The sequence below is a fragment of the Salvelinus sp. IW2-2015 genome, unplaced genomic scaffold, assembly GCF_002910315.2.
Source record: "Salvelinus sp. IW2-2015 unplaced genomic scaffold, ASM291031v2 Un_scaffold16416, whole genome shotgun sequence".
In the NCBI taxonomy this organism is placed as follows: Eukaryota; Metazoa; Chordata; class Actinopteri; order Salmoniformes; family Salmonidae; genus Salvelinus; species Salvelinus sp. IW2-2015.
The window spans coordinates 541,734-566,396 of record NW_019957576.1 but is presented as its reverse complement, the minus strand read 5'-3'; the positions used below and the strand labels follow the sequence as shown (position 1 = coordinate 566,396).

At 40.5% G+C, this 24,663-nt stretch overlaps 1 protein-coding gene across 5 annotated transcripts in view; it reads right to left on the bottom strand.

The window, feature by feature from the left end:
* The window catches only part of LOC112080670 (disks large homolog 1), a 92,808-nt gene that overhangs the window by 5,603 nt on the left and 62,542 nt on the right, over positions 1–24,663 (bottom strand). For 2 of the 5 annotated variants that reach the window (XR_011479534.1, XR_011479535.1), the window contains 4 exons: positions 14,554–15,078; positions 14,266–14,359; positions 13,269–13,739; positions 7,579–11,258 (listed from right to left, as the gene is read on the bottom strand). The exons of 1 other annotated variant lie outside the window; for it this stretch is intronic. Coding sequence is in view for 1 of the 4 variants with exons in the window: in XM_070442658.1 (XP_070298759.1) it covers positions 7,555–7,566 (12 nt within the window). In the remaining 3 variants the exon portion in view is untranslated. 2 more of the 5 variants (XR_011479533.1, XM_070442658.1) reach the window with 2 other exon arrangements.

The following is a 24,663-nucleotide window of genomic DNA, read 5'->3' as shown; positions in this document are numbered from 1 at the left end:
TGAGTAAGACCTTTAAACAGGTCAACATACACAAGGCTGCGGGGCCAGACGGATTATCAGGATGTGTGCTCCGGGCATGTGCTGACCAACTGGCAGGTGTCTTCACTGATATTTTCAACATGTCCCTGATTGAGTCTGTAATACCAACATGTTTCAAGCAGACCACCAAGAACACAAAGGATACCTGCCCAAATGACTACAAACCCGTAGCACTCACGTCCGTAGCCAGGAAGTGCTTTGAAAGGTTGGTAATGGCTCACAACACCATTATCCCAGAAACCCTAGACCCACCCCAATTTGCATACCGCCCAAACAGATCCACAGATGATACAATCTCTATTGCACTCCAAACTGCCCTTTCCCACCTGGACAAAAGGAACACCTACGTGAGAATGCTATTCATTGACTACAGCTCAGCGTTCAACACCATAGTACCCTCAAAGATCATTACTAAGCTAAGAAACCTGGGACTAAACACCTCCCTCTGCAACTGGATCCTGGACTTCCTGACGGGCCGCCCCCAGGTGGTGAGGGTAGGTAACAACACATCTGCCACGCTGATCCTCAACACTGGAGCTCCCCAGGGGTGCGTGCTCAGTCCCCTCCTGTACTCCCTGTTCACCCACGACTGCATGGCCAGGCACAACTCCAACACCATCATTAAGTTTGCAGAAGACACAACAGTGGTAGGCCTGATCACCGACAACGACGAGACATCCTATAGGGAGGAAGTCAGAGACCTGGCTGGGTGGAGCCAGAATAACAACCTATCCCTCAACGTAACCAAGACTAAGGAGATGATTGTGGACTACAGGAAAAGGAGGACCGAGCACACCCCCATTCGCATCGACGGGGCTGTAGTGGTGTCCACATCAACAACAAACTAGAATGGTCCAAACATATCAAGACAGTCGTGAAGAGGGCATGACAAAGCCTATTCCCCCTCAGGAAACTAAAAAGATTTGGCATGGGTCCTCAGATCCTCAAAAGGTTATACAGCTGCAACATCGAGAGCATCCTGATTGGTTGCATCACTGCCTGGTACGGCAATTGCTCGGCCTCTGACCCCAAGGCACAACAGAGGGTAGTGCGTACGGCCCAGTGCATCACTGGGGCTAAGCTGCCTGCCATCCAGGACCTCTACACCAGGCGGTGTCAGAGGAAGGCCCTAAAAATTGCACTATTGGTTAGAGCCTGTAAGTAAGCATTTCACTGTAAGGTGAAATTAAATGTATTCAGCGCACGTGACAAATAAACTTTGATTTGATTTCGGAGGAAGAGCTCTGAAACAGGACTGTGTCGAGCCACAGATCTGGGGAAGGGTCCTAAAGAACACAGTGGCCTCAATGATTCTTAAATGGAAGAAATGTGGAACCACCAACACTTTTCCTAGAGCTGGCCGCCCCGCCAAACTGAGGAATTGGGGGAGAAGGGATTGTCAGGGAGGTGACCAAGAGCTCCAGAGTTCCTCTGTGGAGATGGCAGAACCTTCCAGAAGAACAACCATCTCGAGCAGAGTGGCCAGACAGAAGCCACATCACAGCCCACTTGGGAGATTGCCAAAAGCACCTAAAGGAGAAACAAAATTTTATGGTCTGATGAAACCAAAATTGAACTTTTTGGCCTGAAAGCCAAGAGTCATGTCTGGAGGAAACATGCACCACTCATCACCTGGCCAATACCATCCTTACGGTGAAGCATGCTGTGGGGATGTGTATCAGCGGCAGGGACTGGGAGACTAGTCAGGATTGAGGCAAAGATGAACAGATTAAAGTACAGATGTCCTTGATGAAAACCTGCTCCAGAGCACGTAGGACCTCAGACTGTGGCGAAGGTCCACCTTCCAACAGGACAACGACCCTAAGCACATAGCCAAAAATGCAGGAGTGGCTTCGGGACAGGTTTCTGAATGTCATTGAGTGGCCCAGCCTGAGCCCGGACTTGAACCTGAAAATAGCTATCCAACCTGACAGGGCTTGAGAGGATCTGCAGAGAAGAATGGGAGAATCTCCCCAAATACAGGTGTGCCAAGCTTGTAGCGTCATACCCAAGAAGACTTGAGGCTGAAATTGCTGCCAAAGGTGCTTCAACAAAGTACTGAGTAAAGTGTCTGAATACTTATATAAATGTGATAAGTTTATTTATTTATTTTTTTGCAAAAAAATCAAAAACCTGTTTTTGTTTTGTCATTATGGGGGTTTGTGTGTAGATTGATGAGGGACATTCAAATCCATTTTAGAATAAGGCTGTTCCAAAATGTGGAAAAAGTCAAGGGGGTCGGGAATACTTTCCAAATGCACTGTACGTTGAGCACTTGGGCAACACCGATTTAACTTTAAGCAATTAGTCTACTTAATTAACTCAGTCAGAACAAGGCAACGATAAATACTGGCTAACCCATAAGCTCTCCAGAACCATAATTGATTGTACCGTTATTAACCTTAGATAATGTAGAGGTTACAAGAAATGGTATAGAGCTGTTGAGCTCTAGACAAAACATCAAGTCACTTAACTCCTTTGACAATTCTAGACAAAACATTGAGCATCTTAACAGCACATTGAATAAACACCCAAGAGTGTTGTCTGAGCAGACTCATAACAAAGGTTTCTTTGAACGAATGGACACGTTTTTTTCTCACAATGGGTCATTAAAACATGGCATGACACACCTGCCATAACAATTTCTGACCAGGCTATGTATGTTTATGACAAAATGACTTCACTGTCGCCGCCACTGGCTCCGCCAACAGGAGTGGACAATGCAATGTAAGATAAGATGCATGATCAACAGTTCATCTGTATGATCTCAATCAAAGACAGACTGTAAGCCTTATGAGCAAGAAACAGGACCATTTAACAACGATCAATGCTTTAAACTGGAGGCAGAAATGTGCAAACAATTCAATAAATGACAATATGGTGGAAACAACGTAATGGCTTGATTTGATCTCTGGATGGCAGCAAAGAGCCATCAACCAGCAGGTAGACTGACTATGGCCCAGTCCAGAAACAACCCCTTGCCTTATCCATACACTTCATGTAGATTTGAAAGAATGATATAGGTATAAGCAATATGGTAGGAGTTGTATTTGCTATTTTCAACTCTTAATGATCGGCTATGAAAAGCCAACTGAAAATTATTCATGATTATTATTTGACCATGCTTGTCACTTATGAACATTTTGAACATCTTGGCATAGTTCTGTTATAATCTCCACCCAGCACAGCCAGAAGAGGACTGGCCACCCCTCATAGCCTTGTTCCTCTCTAGGTTTCTTCCTAGGTTTTGGCCTTTCTAGGGAGTTTTTCCTAGCCACCGTGCTTCTACACCTGCATTGCTTGCTGTTTGGGGTTTTAGGCTGGGTTTCTGTACAGCACTTCGAGATATTAGCTGATGTACGAAGGGCTATATAAAATAAACTTGATTTGATTGATTTGATTTGATTTGTACGTGTCCTTCTTACAGATTAAAGTTGTTTTTTTGCCTTGCTGGCTTATACCTATCCAATCCTTTGGGCTCCTGAGTGGCGCAGCAGTCTAAGACACTGCATCTCTGTGCTTGAGGCGTCACTACTACTACTTCGATTCCAGGCTGTATCACAACAAGCCGTGATTGTGAGTCCCATAGAGCGGCGCACAATTGGCCCAGCATCGTCCGGGTTTGGCCGGAGTAAATAAGAATATGTTCTTAACTTCTGACTTGCCTAGTTAAATAAAGGTTAAATAAAGAAATCTGCTGTAAGTGCCTAAGGGGAACAGGGCATACAATAGTAAAGCATGCTACCATGGAGCTACCTTGGATGTTAAGTTAAACTGAGTCCAAACAGTGTTATAGGCTTACAGGCCTAAGATGCCATCAAGCAGCCATTGCACCTCCAGGTCTAAGTCGTGCTCCAAATTATGGCGATAAACATTAGAAAGAGACTCTACACTAAAACACACACAGAGCAGATTAAGAACCGTACAGTCATAGGCACTATCGCAATTTATGCTAGGCGAGGGCAAATCTAGAGCTACAAAAAAGTACATGGCAATAAATAGTGTCAATAGATGCTACAGCAATTGCTAAAAAAAGCAAGAATACTCACTGAGATGAACTGGAGACAGCTATATGGCTGGAATTGGGCAAATGACGCAGAAACTCTAGCTTGATGCTTCAGTTAACGTTTTTCAATGTCAATGCATAAGGTAGGAGCTGAAGATACATACCCAAATATGTGACGATGTACAACCTATAAAACTAATCTACAATTAACTTGAACACTTTTGTATCGTTTTTTTGGAAACAATATGTGACTCTTTTCAGGAAACTAGGCATATGGCGCACGTCACTACTTCACAGGAGGCATTTGAATGTAAACTTTGTTTTTATTTTGATCAAAATGCATTTTTTGGCAGAAATGCCTTCTGGAACATTCATGTGTTTCATTCACAACTTTCATGTGTCTTAATAACAAACTTGCATGCCATCTGTAAATACGAATACAATTGTTAAGTTACGAGCCTAGTTGTTTTAACGACGGAAAAAGACAGGAATATTCCCACTAGCCATGATTGGCTGAGATAATGGGTGGGCTGGACATGCCGAGAGATGAGTTCGGATTGGTCTGCCATGTAGCATGCTTCTGTCTATAACATGAGCTGGTCAGTATGTGTAGGCAAGCCTTTTTAATGCTGCTTTTTTGAAAGATATCACGTAGTAGAACTGAAAAAGTGTTGCTCTCCCTCCGAGTTTTGAAATCAGTGGAATGCCCGGTGGAATTAGAGAATGATAGCTAAAGAGATTAACAAAATTCTCCAGTTTGATTGCAAATATGAAGAGGGAGTCGAAAAGAACAAATAGAAGTCTGTTGTATAAAACACCTGCTCCACATTACATCTTCAAACTAAAGGAACCATGGCATCCATGACAGAGGGGAGAAGCGTCCATCCATATATACAGGTAAGATAGTCTAGCTAGCTACAACTTCAGATATTATACGTTTATAATTTTGTCAGAAAGTCGTTTTCATTTCAAGTTAAAGCGTAGTGTTAGCTAGTTGGCTGGCTGGCTAGCTAACGTTACATGTATGATCTGTGTAGTAATATTATTCGTATCTCAGAGCCATTTGCATTGCTAGTTATAGCTGAATGTTAGCTAGCTAACATTGAACCTGGTTGTTAGCTACCTGCAGATTCATGCAGGGCAGTAACGTTATGAGTTGGGATTATGGTTAATTGTTTAGCTAGCTACATGTCCAAACAAAAGACTCCACTATGCAAGTAACCATTTCACTAAACCTTCTGTATCCTGTGCATGTGACAAATAAACTCCCGATTTTATTTGATATAGTATGTGTTGACCAGAGACGGTAATTTGAAGAACATGACCTGCACCAAAGTCAAATTAGGAAATAACTTTAGGCCAACGAGACAGTGTCCAAGTTCTAAAATCCTCCGGTGGAATGCCCTGCTTTTATTTCGTCACACAACCATAAGCTATTTTCTGTAATTGACGTGCCATTAACTTGTAAACAATGATCTTGTTGTGAGTTTATTTTCCTGTAATAATGAAGACAAATTAGCAAAAGTGAAGACTGTCAGCGATATGATATGGTCGTTATTTTAACTGGCTAGCCAGCCAACTTAAAATTAGCTGGCTAACAAGCTAGAAACAAACCAAAACATTGTTTAGAAAGTTGCTTTTAGTTGCCTGGTTTGCTAAATTGACATTTTTAAAAACGGGTGGGTTTATTGGTCTTAAAATACACAAGTTATGCTATTTTGGACCACCAGGCTGCTGATGTCATGCAGCCTGTAGTTTGTGTGTTTAAACTTAATGACAAGTTTGATGTCGGACGACAATAGAATGTTCATGTCACTGCGACAATTGTTGATAGATGCAGTATAAACCAGCATTTAGTATTGATATCTTTGGTTGTTTAGTACATGGCCTCACATATGAATCCTTAAAGAGATGGGTGGGGCTAAGGCTTGAGAGGGTGTGATGCTGAATGGGTGTAGACAAAGAAGAGCTCTCCAGTAGGTTCTCAAAAGTGGGATTACAAGTTTATCAACTTTCAAACCAGTATTACTTTCCCGTTGTTCCTCAACTATATTGTATGATATCCCATTTTCTAGCTCTGAGTCTCTACTTTTACCGAATGTAAAAAACACAATTTCAAATTTTGCTACACAAGACCGAATTGAGCCGGTCGGTCACATTTATTTTTGCCAATAAATATCAAGACTAAACGGAATAAGTTTAGAATGTAGTTTTTAAAGCCATAATTGTAAGGGTGTTTCTGCCCAACGGCAGCCCCATCAACTTGGTTTGGTATAAAGCTGAGAGATTGGTCTGCGGAAATGTAACTCAAATTCATGAATGGCGCTATTGATGCAAATGCTGAGAGTAGATGAGATCAACATAGTTTGAACATATTTTGAATATGTTGCAACTTAGAACTGAGTTTTAGGAAGTTGGACTATGTCTGTCTGGTTAATGCACTGCAGGGGAATCTCACATGTGAACATGAGCGAAGACAAGTATGTATTAGTACATGTACAGTGCCTTGACAAAGTATTTATGGATTTCTTCAAATTGTATTGTGTTACAAAAGGGGATTAAAATAGGTTTGATTAAGAATTCAGCCCCTTTTGTTTAGGCTACCCTAAATTAGTTCAGAAGTAAAAATTGTCTCAAAGGTGCAATATGCAGAAATCCCTCAACCATATCCGGTTTGCTAAAGTTCTAATAGCCTAATTTCAGTTTATGTGACAAAACAATCCAGTGTAGAGAATCATTGTACCATCTAAACTGCTGTGAAATATATTTTCAATAAGCAAAAATATTATCAGCTGTTTGAACTGGTGTAAAAAACTAAATTAAAAGAAGCAAAAACAACACTTAAGGGGAAGCAGAGAAATGGTGCACATAGAAAAGATCTACCGATTCTTAGAATTGCTTTCAATGATAATTGCAGATCAATAACTTACATGTATATGTTAATTTGGTCAGGTCACCCAAAAGTTACATATTGCAGCTTTAACAAATCGAACACATCACTGAGTAACTGCCTCCTTATTTTCAAGTATGGTGGTGGCTGCATCATGGTATTGGTATGCTTGACATTGGCAAATACAGGGGATTATTTCAGGATAAAATAAACAGTCTGCTTTACACCAGAAACTCGGAAAGGAATTCACCTTTTAGCAGGACAATAACCTACAACACAAGGCCAAATCTACAATGGAGTTGCCTACCAATAAGACAGTGAATGTTCCTGAGTGGCCAAGCTGCAGTTTTGACTTAAATCTGCTTGAAATCTATGACAAAATTAAAAAATCATATTATATATACACACACACACACATCAATCAAGAGTTTTTATTTATTTTTTAAATGTTCTACATTGTAAAATAATAGTGAAGACATCAAAACTATGAAATAACACATATGGAATCATGTAGTAACCAAAAAAGTGTTAAACAAATCAAAACATATTTTATATTCCTCAAAGTAGCCACCCTTTGTCTTGACAGCTTTGCACACCCTTGGCATTCTCTCAACCAGCTTCACCTGGAATGCTTTTTACACACACACACACACACACACAACCATTCAAAAGTTTGGGGTCACTTAGAAATGTCATTGTTTTTGAAAGAAAAACAAATATTTTGTCCATTAAMATAACAGAAAATTGATCAGAAATACAGTATAGACATTGTTAATGCTGTAAATGACTACTGTAGCTGGAAACGGCAAATAGTTTATGTAATATCTACATAGGCGTACACAGGCCCATTATCAGCAACCATCACTCCTGTTCTCCAATGGCACGGTGTGTTAGCTAATCCAAGATGATAATTTTAAAAGGATAATTGATCATTAGAAAAACATTGTGCAATTATGTTAGCACAGCTGAAAACTGTTGTGCTGATTAAAGAAGCAATAAAACTGACCTTAAGACTAGTTGAGTATCTGGAGCATCAGCATTTGTGGGTTTGATTACAGGCTCAAAATCGGCCTTCTGAAAATGAAGGCTATTCCATGCGAGAAATTGCCAAGAAACTGAAGATCTCGTACTACGCTGTGTACTACTCCCTTCACAGAACAGAGCACACTGTCTCTAACCAGAATAGAAAGAGGAGTGGGAGGCCCCGGTGCACAACTGAGCAAGAGGACTAGTACATTAGTGTCTAGTTTGAGAAACAGACGCCTCAAGTCCTCAACTGGCAGCTTCATTAAATAGTACTTGCAAAACAGCAGTCTCAATGTAAACAGTGAAGATGCGACTCCTGGATGCTGACTTTCTATCAAAATTTGTTTTTGGGCAGAAATGCCTTCTCGAACATGTGAACTTTCATGTGCCTTAATAACAAACTTGTATGCCATCTGTAAATACAACTGTTAAAATTAAGAGCCAAGTTGGTTTAGCTACAGAAAAATACAGCAACCTTCCCGCTAGCCATGATTGGCTGAGATAATGAGTGGGCTGGACATGCCGGGAGATGTTTGGATTGGTCTGTCATATAGCACACTTGTCTATTTGAGCTGGTCATTATGTCTAGGTAATCCTCTCAAACGCAGCTTATTTTTATTGCACCATGTAGCAAAACTGAATAAGCCTAATGTCAAGTTAAAGTGTACTGTTATCTAGTTAACGTTGGCTGGCTGGCTCGCTAGCTTATGTTACATGTATGCTCTCCACTTTCTGGAGGACAGAGTTTTAAAAATCAGTGGAATTTGCATAAACTGTCCTCCAGAAGGAGATGGAGAAAACACCTGTCTCCGGATTACATCTTCAAACTAAGGGCAACCATGGCATCCGACAGGAGACAAGCCCATCGATGATAGTCTAGCTATTTTCAGATATTATAAGTTTCTAAATTTGACAGAAAGTGGTTTAATTTCAAGTTAAATTGTACTGTTAGCTAGCTAACGTTAGCGGGCTGGCTCGCTAGCTAAAGTTACGTGTATGATCTTATTTGTATCTCAGATCCGTTTGCTATTGAACCTAGTTTCTTAGCTACCTACAGATTCATACAGGGTAGTAACTTCATGAGTTGGGATTATGGTTCATTGTTTACTTAGCTAGCTAGCTACATTTCATAACAAAAAACACATCTGAGTGTGCCAGAGCGCAGAATAACTGATGAATTTACAAATGCTCAACCACGGTTGAATATGGCCGGTGTCAGTAAACGTCGGCAAATAAGCATAATTAAATTGTTGCCATCAGCACAGTTAGTCACCAATGCTCTGGATAACATGAAAACAGCCTAACCAGCTCTGCTAGGGCGAGTAAAATGGTCAGAGTGGGGTGTTCTCTCATTATGTGTCTGAAAGTAGCTAGTAAGCTAGCCAACGTTAGCTTGGGTGCTTGACTGGCATTGTGAGGTCAGAAGGCTCGGATCTACCCTAACTCCTCGGCCAGAATCCAGTGAGCGCTTGAATGCTCCAAGAGCGAAACGTTCCGAATTTACGAACAGACAATGACAGCACAGTTCCAGTCACCAACGCTCTGGATAACATAACAGCCAAACCAGCTCTGGTAGGGTAAGTAATGTTCAGTGAGCTGTTCCCTCATTTGTGTCTGGAAGTAGCTAGCAAGTTAGCTTGGGTGCCTGATTGTTTTTTTAATTATAAAAAAATAAAAAAATATTAACAAAACAGTATGTTGCCGATCTGTGTATTGACCCTAAAACGTTTGGTATGAATATTAGTTCAGAACCTATGAACCTCAGCTATCATAGTTGTATCGACTTCAAGTCTGAATGGCATTAATGAAGCCTATGGATCGAGTAGGATAAAATAACTTTATTGTACCAAGGATGCAAGTCCTATAAACATGTACTGTAGTTATTACCACGCATGAGATCCCCACATTGAATATATACTCTTCCTTGGCAAATAAAGGTGCAGTTCAGGTATGAATCTCTGAGACATTATTTTTCAGTCATATCCAATAATAGGTGTATCAAACTCCATTATTTCAATGATGTTGTGTCTGCAWGTATGCATTACAATTATACACGCCAGTGTTTACCACTCCTGCTCCTGGGACATCAATGATTACATATTGTAACTATGTAATAGACTAGAAGGCTGATTTGTAATTCATATATACAGAAACAAAACAGTACACTTCCTACGCATATCTAACTCCCTTCATCTGCATTAATCTGAGGACAAAGGATAGGTGTAGTATTTCAATGAGATACTTCATTTCAACCAGTGGAGAATGTGAAACGCTTTATTGAAAGTTCATTATCCAGGTGTTACAAATACATGCATTATAAATATTATAATATGATATTATAAATACAAGTTAAATCTGTACTTCAATGCACATATGGTGTTAATTATTAAAAAAGAGGAACAAAGAGGTGGGGAGAGAGGTGTAGAAGACAGAAAAGGAAAGAGGTAAAACAGAGGAGCAGGGAAGACAGCATGATTAATGAATTACAGTGCTACCCTAATATTCTCTCAGTTCATCACAATTACATAGTGTCTCTAGCGGTGCCTAACCAGCTTTGAGGTTTTTCCAATGAGAAATGAAGAAGTAGCCATGTTCAGAATGARGCTCGAGGGAAGTGTACTCTTTGTTAGAGGCGTGTGACCTGAAAGCAAGCTACACTTGAACACAGTATATCCAGTCTTCAATTTGATTGGTTATTTACGTTAAGAAATACCTAAAGTTGTATTACAAAAGTAGTTTGAAATGTTTGGACAAAGCTTACAGGTAACTTTTGTAGTCATGTTGCGCGAGTCAGTGCGGACCCGTGTTTTTCTGGATCAAACGCGCCAAATAAATGGACATTTCCGATATATATCGACGGAATTAATCGAACAAAAGGCACCATTTGTGATGTTTATGGGACATATTGGAGTGCCAACAGAAGAAGCTCGTCAAAGGCAAAATTATATCTTTATTTCTGCGTTTTGTGTCGCGCCTGGAGGGTTGAAATATGATGGTCGTGTTTGCTTGGTTGGTTGGTGCTATTCTCAGATAATAGCAGTGTTTGCTTTCGCCGTAAAGCATTTTTGAAATCTGACACGTTGGCTGGATTCACAACAAGTGTAGCTTTAATTTGGTATATTGAATGTGTGATTTCATGAAAATTTAATTTTTATAGTAATTTATTTGAATTTGGCGATCTGCATTTTCACTGATGTTGGCCAGTGGGGACACTAGCATCCCACATATCCCAGAGAGGTTAGAAGCGGGTGAGGTGACGATGACGGGACTGGCTTCCCCTCCCACATCAAAACACACCTGCAGCCAAGAGACAGATGGATAGAGAGAGAGCATGATTAACCTTTTGTCAATAGGGGGTGCGGTTAGCACTTTATTTTTTTTGACATTGCCAAATTAAACTGCCTAGTAGTCAATTCTTGCTCGTCAATATGCATATTATTGTTATTATTGGATAGAAAACACTCTCTAGTTTCTATAACCTGTGGAATTATGTCTCTGAGTGGACAGAACTCTATCTACAGCACTTTTCCTGACACGGAGTGAGATTTCAGAAATCTTGGCCTCTGGTCCCAGGTCAGTTTTAATGTCCCTGTGAATGCTATGAGGATACAAACACTGCCTACACCTTCCTCTAGATGTCAGTAAGTGGTGACAATTTGAATGGAGTCGATTGCGCAATCAGGGCGTATAAAACACAAAGACCGGAAGTAGCTTTCCTTTGGACCCTGCGCTCGACGCGCAGAAGGACGTTGGACCGACCTCTTTCCAAGCCTTGTTTAGCCAGTAATATATCGCCGGTCATGTTTTTACTTGTTATAGGTGTTAAAAACATCATAAGGTAGTTAATTTAAACCGTTTTATAGCAATTTATATCCGTTTAGTGCGATTTTGAGGCATTTATTTGTGACACCCTTCCATGAGCTGGGCACGTTTCCTGTACATACCAAACGTTATTGGCCATTTCGACGGGACAAGAGGACATCTTTCGACCAAAAGACGATTAGACCAAGAAAGGATCCATTGCCCAAGATACTGATGGAAGAACAGCTCACAGTAAGAACTATTTATGATGATAAATCGCTGTTCTGTTGAAAAATTTTAAACGCATATGTCGCCATTTGTTATGTGTAGCTTCGCTTGGCGGACCCGGTATTGCACAGTAAGGATAATTTTACTAATGTAAGTCAGCGATTGCATTAAGAACTAATTTGTCTTTCGATTCCTGTCAACCCTGTATTTTTTAGTCAAGTTTATGATTAGCTATTCGATTAGACTAGATCACTCTCAAATATAGCGCCCGACATTTTCAGGCGAGTTTTGCTACTATCTCATTGTATAACCACGTTTTTTTGTGGCTAAATATGCACATTTTCGAACAAACTCTATATGTATGTTGTAATATGATGTTACAGGACTGTCATCGGAAGAATCTGAGAAGGTTAGTGAAAATGTATATATTTTGGTGATCATAACGTTATCGCTCCCCTTGCCTTGGATTCATGCTGGGTAACGTTTGCACATGTGGTATGCTAATATAACGATGTAAAACGCTTAGAAAATCTGAATATTGTCTGAATTCACAAGATCTGTGTCTTTCCATTGCTATGCTTTGTCTATTTTTATGAAATGTTTTATGATGAGTAAATTGGTAATACACGTTGCTCTCTGTATTTATTCTAGTCGAGTTGTGATGGTGGGTGCAATTGTAAACTATGATTTCTACCTGAAATATGTACATTTTTTCTAACAAAAACTATCCTATACAATAAATATGTTATCAGACTGTCATCTGATGAGGTTTTTTCTTGGTTAGTGGCTATCAATATCTTATTTTGGCCGAATTGGTGATAGCTACTGGTGGAGAGAAAAAATGGTGGACAAAGAAAAATGGTGTCTTTTGCTAACGTGGTTAGCTAGTAGATTTACATATTGTGTCTTCCCTGTAAAACATTTTAAAAATCAGAAATGTTGCGATTCACAAGAAGTGGACTTTCATCTGGTATTTTGGACTTGTGATTGAATGATATTTAGATGCTACTATTTACTTGTGCTATGCTAGCTATGCTATTCAGCTTTTTTACTGGTGGGGGGTGGGGGGTGCTCCCGGATCCGGGTTTCTGACTCGGTAGAAGTTAAGCTTTGTTTTTGTTTTATTCTAACACGGTCAGTCATCATAATCATCAGGAGGTGAAATGCAAAACTGACCTTGGATCATTAACTCTGGGACTACTAGATATCTATCTATATTTCAATGTAAAGCCTCTCCTTAATAATACTTCCTGTTGACCCGACCAAGTGGCCTCTCACCTATGATCATGCTGTGCCCTCTATCAGCCAGTTCAGATGCAGGAGGGGTTCACCAAAACAGCTGATATAACTGTGTGTGTAGTATCACCTCTTGTCCACGCTAAGTGGCTACAGAGTACTTTATACTTAAAAACAGAAGAAAATGTCATTAGACTTTTACATTACCAGATCACAAATTAATACATAAATACCACTTGAAGCTTGATGATGACTTGATCATTTGTATCCATTGTGTAGTGCTAAGGCAACAGCTGGTGAGGTGTCAGGTTCGCCTCTGTACTTAAAGGGTGATTATTCCAACTCTGTGAAATTCTGCAGATCTGCCGCAGACGAGGTAGGAACACATATCCCACACAGAAGAGGTGGATAGAATTCGACAGGTCAAGGTAGCCGTCTTGCTCCAAACTGTGCAGCAAGTTTAAGTACTGGCATGTCACAGCACTCCAAACATCTCTCCATAAGCATTCCACTCTAAGAGAGAAAGAAAAGGTTTTGTGGGAGGGAGGAACCTAATCTCTGTGGTCTTCCTCCATGAATAGTGAACACTGAGGTGGGTCCGAGGTTATAGAAATGCAAGTTGTGTGTGCCTCTGAGTAGTTACAGACTATGTGACGCAGACACTCATCTGAGTGTACCTGAAACATTTAAATAGAGGGCTGTGTCTCTCACATCAAATCAAATGTATTTATATAGCCCTTCGTACATCAGCTGATATCTCAAAGTGCTGTACAGAAACCCAGCCTAAAACCCCAAACAGCAAGCAATGCAGGTGTAGAAGCACCTCACCACTTGGTTATTACAAGGCTAACCCCCAGGGAAATCATGACTTGGCAGCAAATGGGTCTTGATAGTCCAGTGAAAATGGCTGTGTTTATGTGGTGTACATCTGAAAATTAGCAGCTGACATCTTAAGTTTTTTTTTATTAATGCTTGTGAGACAGGTTCCATGTACATCAAGGCAGGAAGATAGAAAAAGAACACAGAAAAGTTTAATTACCTCTGGTTATGGACACTTTTGCCAGCCTGTTTCTCAGACAGGGAACATACATCTGGCAATATCTACATTTTCAACCCCTTGATCAGCTCGCACTCTGAAAGTAAAGAAGAAAAAAAAAATGTTGTAGATATGGAAACAATAACTGAGATATGACCGTTCAATCTAAAGCAGCAGATGTCATTTTCAGGATACGTCAATACAGCACAGAAAGCTTAACATCAGACTGGTATTGTGGTTGTTCATTATGTGATGGAAATATGCAATATGCATACAAAATAATATACTTACCTTCCATGATAATGTCATCTATACCGCCCAAGATGACAATTTTGTATCTTGAAAAAAAGCATTGGAATTAAGTGAAATCATTATTTATGTATTATTTATTATTTATGAATTACCAGTTGAAGAACAACTCCTATTTCATACATCATTGAAAATTTGTCTACGAATAAGAATAAAAAAGTTTAAATAACTTCCTAGATTTGATGGAGACATTATACATCTTAGTACCTTGTCAATTTATGATTTGTATCAGTGTGGATGAGAGATAGGGGAGGAGGAACAGAGTATTTTTGCCGAGCAATGCAACGAAGCTTAATCATTCTGGCAATGATACCTGCACCATCTACACGCTGCAAAGACTCCAACTCTTCGCCATTGTACATGATAGCCCATTGCTTGGAGACTTCCTTTGACCATTTTAAAGCCCCCATGGAGCATCCTGGACTTCATGGCCCTGACTTTCTGGTCTAACTCTTCATCTGACATATCAGAATAGCATTCCCTGACAGACAGTGTTCTTTCATCCTTCTGTAAAAAAAAAAGCTAACCGTTACAATCATAAAATATGATTACATATCGACTATGAAACAAATAGGACATGGCATGCTTATGAGTTGCAATGAAAGAAAGTTAGATGAATTCACCTGAAAAAGGCAAGAATAGGCGTTCATAGCTAAATGTTTTTAGTTAGCTTGAGAATAATAATTGCATGATTTATCATTCCATGGTTGCATGTACACTGCTCAAAAAAATAAAGGGAACCCTTAAACACAATGTAACTCCAAGTCAATCACACTTCTGTGAAATCAAACTGTCCACTTAGGAAGCAACACTGATTGACAATACATTTCACATGCTGTTGTGCAAATGGAATAGACAACAGGTGGAAATTATAGGCAATTAACAAGACACCCCCAATAAAGGAGTGGTTCTGCAGGTGGTGACCACAGACCACTTCTCAGTTCCTATGCTTCCTGGCTGATGTTTTGGTCACTTTTGAATGCTGGCGGTGCTTTCACTCTAGTGGTAGCATGAGACGGAGTCTACAACCCACACAAGTGGCTCAGGTAGTGCAGCTCATCCTGGATGGCACATCAATGCGAGCTGTGGCAAGAAGGTTTGCTGTGTCTGTCAGCGTAGTGTCCAGAGCATGGAGGCGCTACCAGGAGACAGGCCAGTACATCAGGAGACGTGGAGGAGGCCGTAGGAGGGCAACAACCCAGCAGCAGGACCGCTACCGCCGCCTTTGTGCAAGGAGGAGCAGGAGGAGCACTGCCAGAGCCCTGCAAAATGACCTCCAGCAGGCCACAAATGTGCACGTGTCTGCTCAAACGGTCAGAAACAGACTCCGTGAGGGTGGTATGAGGGCCCGACGTACAGCCCAACACCGTGCAGGACGTTTGGCATTTGCCAGAGAACACCAAGATTGGCAAATTCGCCACTGGCGCCCTGTGCTCTTCACAGATGAAAGCAGGTTCACACTGAGCACGTGACAGACGTGACAGAGTCTGGAGACGCCGTGAGGAACGTTCTGCTGCCTGCAACATCCTCCAGCATGACCGTTTTGGCGGTGGGTCAGTCATGGTGTGGGGTGGCATTTCTTTGGGGGGCCGCACAGCCCTCCATGTGCTCGCCCAGGAGCCCTGACTGCCATTAGGTACCGAGATGAGATCCTCAGACCCCTTGTGAGACTATATGCTGGTGCGGTTGGCCCTGGGTTCCTCCTAATGCAAGACAATGCTAGACCTCATGTGGCTGGAGGTGTGTCAGCAGTTCCTGCAAGAGGAAGGCATTGATGCTATGGACTGGCCCGCCCGTTCCCCAGACCTGAATCCAATTGAGCACATCTGGGACATCATGTCTCGCTCCATCCACCAACGCCACGTTGCACCACACACTGTCCAGGAGTTGGCGGATGCTTTAGTCCAGGTCTGGGAGGAGATCCCTCAGGAGACCATACGCCACCTCATCAGGAGCATCCCCAGGCGTTGTAGGGAGGTCATACAGGCACGTGGAGGCCACACACACTACTGAGCCTCATTTTGACTTGTTTTAAGGACATTACATCAAAGTTGGATCAGCCTGTAGTGTGGTTTTCCACTTTAATTTTTAGTGTGACTCCAAATCCAGACCTCCATGGGTTGATAAATTTGATTTCCATTGATMATTTTTGTGTGATTTTGTTGTCAGCACATTCAACTATGTAAAGAAAAAAAAATTTAATAAGAATATTTCATTCATTCAGATCTAGGATGTGTTATTTTAGTGTTCCCTTCATTTTTTTGAGCAGTGTATTTATGTAATATAGTAGAATGTTATGAACCGACACTGAATCATAGGAGCTAGCTACTAACTATGTAGAAGTTGGACGGAAGAACGCCCAGTACTGCTTACCTGAGATGCCATCATCATATAGTCCTTCGTAGGTGTCCGCTATGACTTCCTTTGTGACGGAAAGAAAGGCTGAAAAATGTTGGTTGTAGCCAAACTGACACTCAAAAAATGGCTAAAATTGAGTTTTGTTTTCAAATACATTGTTTGTTCCCGAAATACTTTGGGAATAAAATGCATAAAGTTGTGCGCTCTATTACAAAATATTTGATAGCCTTGTTTTTGCTTTCAAAACATTTTTTTTGATTGAAAATAAAAAGGTTTTGCCCTCAACAAGACACAAATGTACCTCCATAGCATATAACAATTTGCCTGTGAATAACAAGACCTTCATACAAACGTGCTACGCAGAATTCTTGACGCACAACCGAAGATGCTGCCATATCCTGCCAGCACACCCAAAATCAAGCCACTCAGGCGGAGAATGAAGCGTGGAAAAGGGCGAGGAATGTGATGGGAGTAACAACCATTTGTTGCAAGTTGGGGAGGGGGGCTAATAGCTGAACAATAGACTATTCAACCTTTACTAAAGAACAGCCGAATAGCTGAGCTGTGTGTGAAAATAAAACGTCCCATCACAGACCAGATTTGCCTTAAAACATATTCTTATTTCCAAGGACAGCCTACTCCCTCCCCGTCGGGGAATTGAACACCGGTTTCACGCGTGCCTGCATTTTGTAGTACATACATGGCCTGCTCTTCCTTATGTATGGAATTAGGCACTTTCCCATATTTACTACAGTTTGTACAGTATGTATTGTAGGCTGTTTACTTGTCAGACTGCACAGTAGCCTAATAAACAAATACAGGTGGCTTATATCTTCAAAATGCTTTAAATGCTTTATTATCCAAACGTAAAAGCATATACTGTACAGTACTGTATTTCTTCAGCATCTTTATGCTAACGTTAATAAAATGATAAAAACATTGTCTTTCAAAATGCAGATGATGATTTAGTTATGGATCCATAAATTACTATGGGAATAAATATCATTGATATACAGAAATATTGGAACAAAGTTGTCTAATGAAGGCAAACAATTTAGAATCCTCCAATCCTCTTATGCTGTAGCCTACTACTCCCGACCAGCACGTTGTAAAGCGCCCTATTTTCCATTCCATCCTAACGGAAACCCTGAGGGTTTCGTTTTACTCGGAATAGAAACCCCATAATATTACTCAAATTAATCTCATACACTGTTATTACAAAAACAAAACAAAAATTCTCTGGTAATGCCAATATGGAAGAATATCAAATGCTTTTCAAAGATGCCCTCTGGTGGTCAAACTAGCACTAACTTGGCATTAACAGAAAAAACGGCTGACAATTAGATAACGTTCCACAGAATGCTGCAGCAGCCCGCAAGGTGTGCTGCAGTATGACGCAACTTTTAAAGGAGCAACCACTTAGTGTATTCTACTCTACTGTATTTTAGACAATGCCACTCCGACATTGCTCGTCCTGATATTTATATACTTAATTCCATTCTTTTACTTTGAGATTTGTGTTGTGAATTGTTAGATTCTATTGCACTTTTGGAGCTATGAACACAAGCATTTCGCAACATCCAATAAAATTTGATTTTGACACATAAATACATACAATATGAATAAAAATAAACGCAACATGTAAAGGTTTGGTACCAATGTTGTGCACAAATTTGTTAACATCCCTGTCAGTGAGCATTTCCCCATTGCCGAGATAATCCTTCCACCTGATAGGTGTGGCATACCAATAAGCTGATTAAACAGCATGATCATTATAAAGCTGCACCTTGTGCTAGGGACAACAGTCCACTCAATTGTGCCATTTTGTCACAACGCCACAGATGTCTCAATTTGAGGGAGCGTGCAACTGGCATGCTGACTGTAGGAATGTCCACCAGAGCTGTTGCTAGAGAATTCTCTACCATAAACTGCCGCCAACGTTGTTTTAGAGAATTTGGCTGTGTATCCAACCGCAAACCTTGTGTAAGCACAGCAGCAAAGGGCATCTTTATCCAATATCTTAACAGCGGGATCGTCTGAGAACTGCCACCCGGACAGCTGATGAAACTGGAGTATTTGTGTGTAATAAAGCCATTTTGTGGGGAATGACGTATTCTGATTGGCTGCGCCTGGCTCCCCGGTGGGTGAGCCTATGCCATTCCAGGCCCACCATGGCTGTGCCCCTGCCCAGTCATGTGATATCCATAGATTAGGGCTTAATGAATTCATTCCAATTGACTGATTTCCTTAAATGAACTGTAACTCTGTAAAATCGTTTATATTGTTGCATTTTGCGTTTATACATAACATTTTATATACTGAAAAAATAAATGGACAGTATGTCGATAAAATATGTAGTATATCTGAAGAATAATATCTGACAAAATTGCTATCTAGCCAACATCTTGAAAAAGCTTGAAGAATTTTGAAAAGAATAAAGGGAAAATATTGCACAATCCAGGTGTGCAAAGCGCTTATATTTGATTTATTAGGATCCCAATTAACACAGTTTTACTGGGGTCCGACAACAAAAAAACTTTGCATACATTTAAAAACATGAACATGTAGTGTGTGTGTGCGCATCTATCATTTACACATACTTGTCGGTATACACACAACAAGTAGGTAATGTGGGAGAGGCGTTGGGCCGTCGGGTGTTGCTTTATTGTATTTTTTAAACCAATAGGCTGGGGCCTCCGGAGTGGATGCAGCGATCTATGGCACTGCAGTGCTTGAGGTGTCACGACAGACCAAGGATCGATCCCAGGCTGTGTCACAGCCAGCCGTGACCGGGAGACCCATGAGGCGCCGCACAATTGGCAGAGCGTCGTCCGTGTTAGAGGGTTTGGTTGGCCGGGATTTCCTTGTCCCATCACGCTCTAGCGACTCCTTGTGGCTGACTCGGGCGCCTGCAAGCTGACTCGGGCGCCTGCAAGCTGACTCGGGCGCCTGCAAGCTGACTCGGGCGCCTGCAAGCTGACTCGGGCGCCTGCAAGCTGACTCGGGCGCCAGCTGGACGGTGTCCCCTCCGACATATTGGTGCGTCTGGGTTCAGGGTTAAGCAAGCAGTTTGTCAAGAAGCAGTGCGGCTTGGCAGAGTTGTGTTTCAGAGGACGCATGGCTCTCGATCTTTGCCTCTACCGAGGACCATAGGGGAGTTGCAGCGACGGTACAAGACTAACTACCAACTGGATATCACAGAACTGGGGAGAAGGGTAAAAGTACAAAAAAATATAAATAAACCAGCAAGCTGATAGGTCTGCTGTTAGAACCAGTCAAGGCCGCTTTTACCACTCTTGTGAAGCAGAATGACTTTGGCGTGCCTCCAGGCCTGAGGACAAAGACATTCCTCTAGGCTCAGATTAAAGATGACAGATGGTAGCTGACTCGAGCCACTCCTATCATCAGCAGCTTTCCATCTAAGTTAATGCCAGTAGGTTTTTCATTATTGATCGATCATTCTTCCACTTCTCGCTAACTTAAGGAAAGAAAAGCACTTCATTTATTTTTTTGCTTGAGTACGATGGCTCACTGTTCGTTGTTGGCATTTCCTCCAAAGTTTGCCTACTTTGCCAATGAAGTAATCATCAAAAGTATTGGTACATCAAATGGTTGTGATGAATAAGACATCTGATTTGATGAAAAACGGAGTTGAATTTATCTTATTTAAACTACTCAAGTTTTCCCCTCATTCTTTATTTTATTGATCGTGGCTTCATATAATAGTTTATTTAATAGTTGATAAGGCAGCCAGTCAAATGTGCAGCCATCTCTTTCAACCATAGTTTTTTAATTCCTCATCAAACCATGCAACCTTAACAGTTCTAACAGTCAGTTACTTAGCAGGTGCATGTTTATCAGTAATTGGAAAAAGCAATTTCATAAATTCATCAAGTGCTCCTTATTAATCACAGACCAACAAATAGTTAACATATTCCACATAAATCACAGCAAAATCTTTTGTATGAGCTCTTATATACTATTTTAGGCCCAGCTTGTGGAACTTTGGCTTTCCTGGATAAAGCCACTATATTGTGATCACTGCATCCAATGGGTACGGACACAGCTTCAGAACAAAATATGATCGACACATGGATGATCATCTTCTTGTAGTGTTTGTAAACACCATGGTAGGTTGATTAATAATCTGAATCCAATTACAGGCACTGGTTACAGTGAAAAGCTTCCTCTTGAGCAGACAGCTTGATGAAAACCAGTCAATACTCAGGTCCCCAAGAAAGTAGATCTCTGTTTACATCACATACATCGCATGCGCGTTTTGTATTTCTTTTTCCATTGTGGAAATGAGCTCGAAGTAATTTGAATTTATGAAATCTCTTCCCAAGTATTCCCAAGCATAAAAGAGACGTGATCATATACAAATGTAAGCTAGGTTTAAAATGACTGTTTTAGTCAAACATATCTGTTTGGGGTTCTTGTAGTTAATTTGCAGTATACAAATTATTTGTAATTATAAGGTGGATGGTTCGAGCCCTGAATGCTGATTGGCTGATATCAGTAGTATGTCAGACCATATACCACAGGTATAACAAAACAATTATTTGTACTCTTCTAATTACGTTGGTAACCAGTTCTGCAAAAGCTCTGCGAAAAACACATTCAGGTTTATAGTACACAATTATCAATTGTATTATACAGTATGCCTACACATTGATAGGCTATATACCTTTTCTTTTTTAATATAAAATGCTCTGAAACCAAAATACCTTTAGTTTTGGTGATCCTCTCAGCTCCAGCTCATTTTCAAGTCCTCTGGTGGTTACAGTCCTAACCCTGGAACGGGTAGCACCATAGAAAGAAGCTGGCTTGATGAAAACAACATCCATTTGGTCTGTTCTCTTTGGTCGTAATGTGATTTTTTTAAATTAACAGCTCGTTTTTGAATGGTAACTGTTAACCCCGTTCCACTAGCGGAACCCATCGCCAACAGCCAATGAAATTGCAGGGCGCCAAATACAAATCAACAGAAATTTCATAAATCTAATTTCTCAAACATACAAGTATTAGGCACCATTTTAAAGATAAAATTCTCGTTAATCCAGCCAGTGGATTACAGCGAAAGCTTTACAGCGAAAGCTCCACAAACGATTATGTTAGGTCACCACCAAGTCACAGAAAAACCCATTCATTTTTCCCGCCAAAGAGAGGAGTCACAAAAAGCACAAATAAAGATAAAATGAATCACTAACCTTTGATGATCTTCATCAGATGACACTCATAGGACTTCATGTTACACAATACATGTATGTTTTGTTCGATAAAGTGCATATTTAAAACCAAAAATCTCATTTTACATTGGTGTGTTATGTTCAGTAGTTCAAAAACATGCTATGATTTTGCAGAGAGCCACATGAATTCACAGAAATACTCATTATAAATGTTGATAAATTCAAGTGTTATGCATGGAACTTTAGATACACTTCTCCTTAATGCAACCGCTGTGTCAGATTTTTTTTTTTACTTTACGGAAAAAGCATAACCTGAGAACGGCGCTAAGAGCCCAAAGCAGCCAAAAGAAATATCCGCCATGTTGCGCCGTCAACATTAGACTGAAATAACATTATAAATATTCACTTACCTTTGATGATCTTCATCAGAATGCACTCCCAGGAATCGCAGTTAAACAATAAATGTTTGTTTTGTTCGATAATGTCCAACATTTATGTCCATTTATGTCAAAATAGCTTCTTTTGTTAGGGCGTTTGATAAACAAATCCAAAAGCGTGTTCAGGTCCAGTGGAACGAAAACATCAAAAAGTTATGACAAGTTTCTTCGACCTGTAAAACTAAGTATAGAATCAATCTTTAGGATGTTTTTCTTAAATGTTCAGTAATGTTCCAACCGAAGAAATCCATTGTCTGTAGAAAAGCAATGGAACAAGAGATACCTCTCCTGTGAAATGCGCTTGACTGAGAACGAGGCTGCTGGCAGACCCCTTAGTCAAACAGCTCCCATCCGGCCCCCCTTCACAGGAGAAGCCTGAAACAACGTTCTAAAGACAGTTGACATCTAGTGGAAGCCTTAGGAAGTGCAACATAACCCATATCCCACTGTGAATTCGATAGGGGCTGAGTTCAAAAACTACAAACCTCAGATTTCCCACTTCCTGTTTGGATTTTTTTCTCAGGTTTTTGCCTGCCATATGAGTTCTGTTATACTCACAGACATCATTCAAACAGTTTTAGAAACTTCAGTGTTTTCTATCCAATACTAATAATAATATGCATATATTAGCATCTGGGACTGAGTAGGAGGCAGTTCACTCTGGGCACGCTATTCATCCAAATATGAAAATGCTGCCCCCTATCCCAAATAAGTTTTATGGGTGGTGTTTTGGGCCACCAAAACCACCCAACAGGAAAGGCGTGACTTTCAGGTTACAATAGGCTATAAGTATACAGCAGATTGCTGATTGTCCTCACTTTGATTATACTGTAGCACCATGACCAGGATCACTATTAATTTAAGTGAGCAGATTAGTGCTTTCAGGAGGAATGGAAAATCTACTGTAGACATTTTTTTTAAACTGGTAGACTTGGGGATTTGTGTCACGAACAGTGCTATTCGCAAACACTATCATCAGATGCCTGTTTTACGCCGAACTCGAAAGCCCAGGAAAATGAACAGGTACAGTAGGCTACGATACTTTAACTTCTTGGAACTATAGGGGGTGCTGTTCCGCATTAGCATATTTGTGTCTCCAAATTAAACTGCCTCGTGCTAAATTCTTGATCGTACAATATGCATATTATTGTTATTATTGGATAGAAAACACCTTCTAGTTTCTATAGAAGTTGGAATTTTGTCTGAGTGGTACAGAACAATTTCTACAGCACTTTTCATGACAGGGTTCAGATTTCAGAAATTTTTACCCCTGATCTGGGGCTGTTTTAAGGCGACAGTGAATGCTATGAAGAAACCGACACTGCCTACGTCTTCCTCTGGGGTTGTACGTCATCACGTTTTCAATGGAATCGATGGGACATTCACAGCCATTATAAAAGACCAAAAATGTATAGAGACCGCCCTTCTCTCGTCGTGCGCCTGAAGCGTGAAGGCCATCGGACTTGCCTCGTCTCCAAATCGTTGTCTAACCAGCAATATTTCTCCGTCTTGTTTTCAGTCGTTATAGTTGTTAAAACATCATAATGTAGTTAATTTGAACCGTTTTATAGCAATTTATATCCGTTTAGTGCGATTTTGAGGAATTTATTTGTTGTGCACTCTGAACTTTGGACACGTTTTGCGGGTGTCGGTCGTTGGGGTGGACATTTCGAAGGAACGAGGACATCTATCGACCAAAAGACGTTTATAACATAGAAAGGATACATTGCCCAAGAATCTGATGGAAGAACAGCTCAAAGTAAAGCAATATTTAATATGATAAATCGTGTTTCTGTCGAAATATTTTAAACGCATATTTCGCCATTTTGTTTGGTATAGCTTCACTTGGCGAACCCGTAGTATTGAAAGTAAGGAAATTTTAAAAATGTAAATCAGCGTGCATTAAGAACTAATTTGTCTTTCGATTGCTGTCAACCTGTATTTTTTTAGTCAAGTATATGATTAGCTTTCAATTAAACTAGATCACTCTGGATAGGACTGAGTAAACATATTGAGGCTATTTCCTAGTATTTATTGGTAACCACGGTTTTGTATGGCTAAATATGTCACCTTTCGAACAAATGTATATGTATATTTGTAAAAATGAT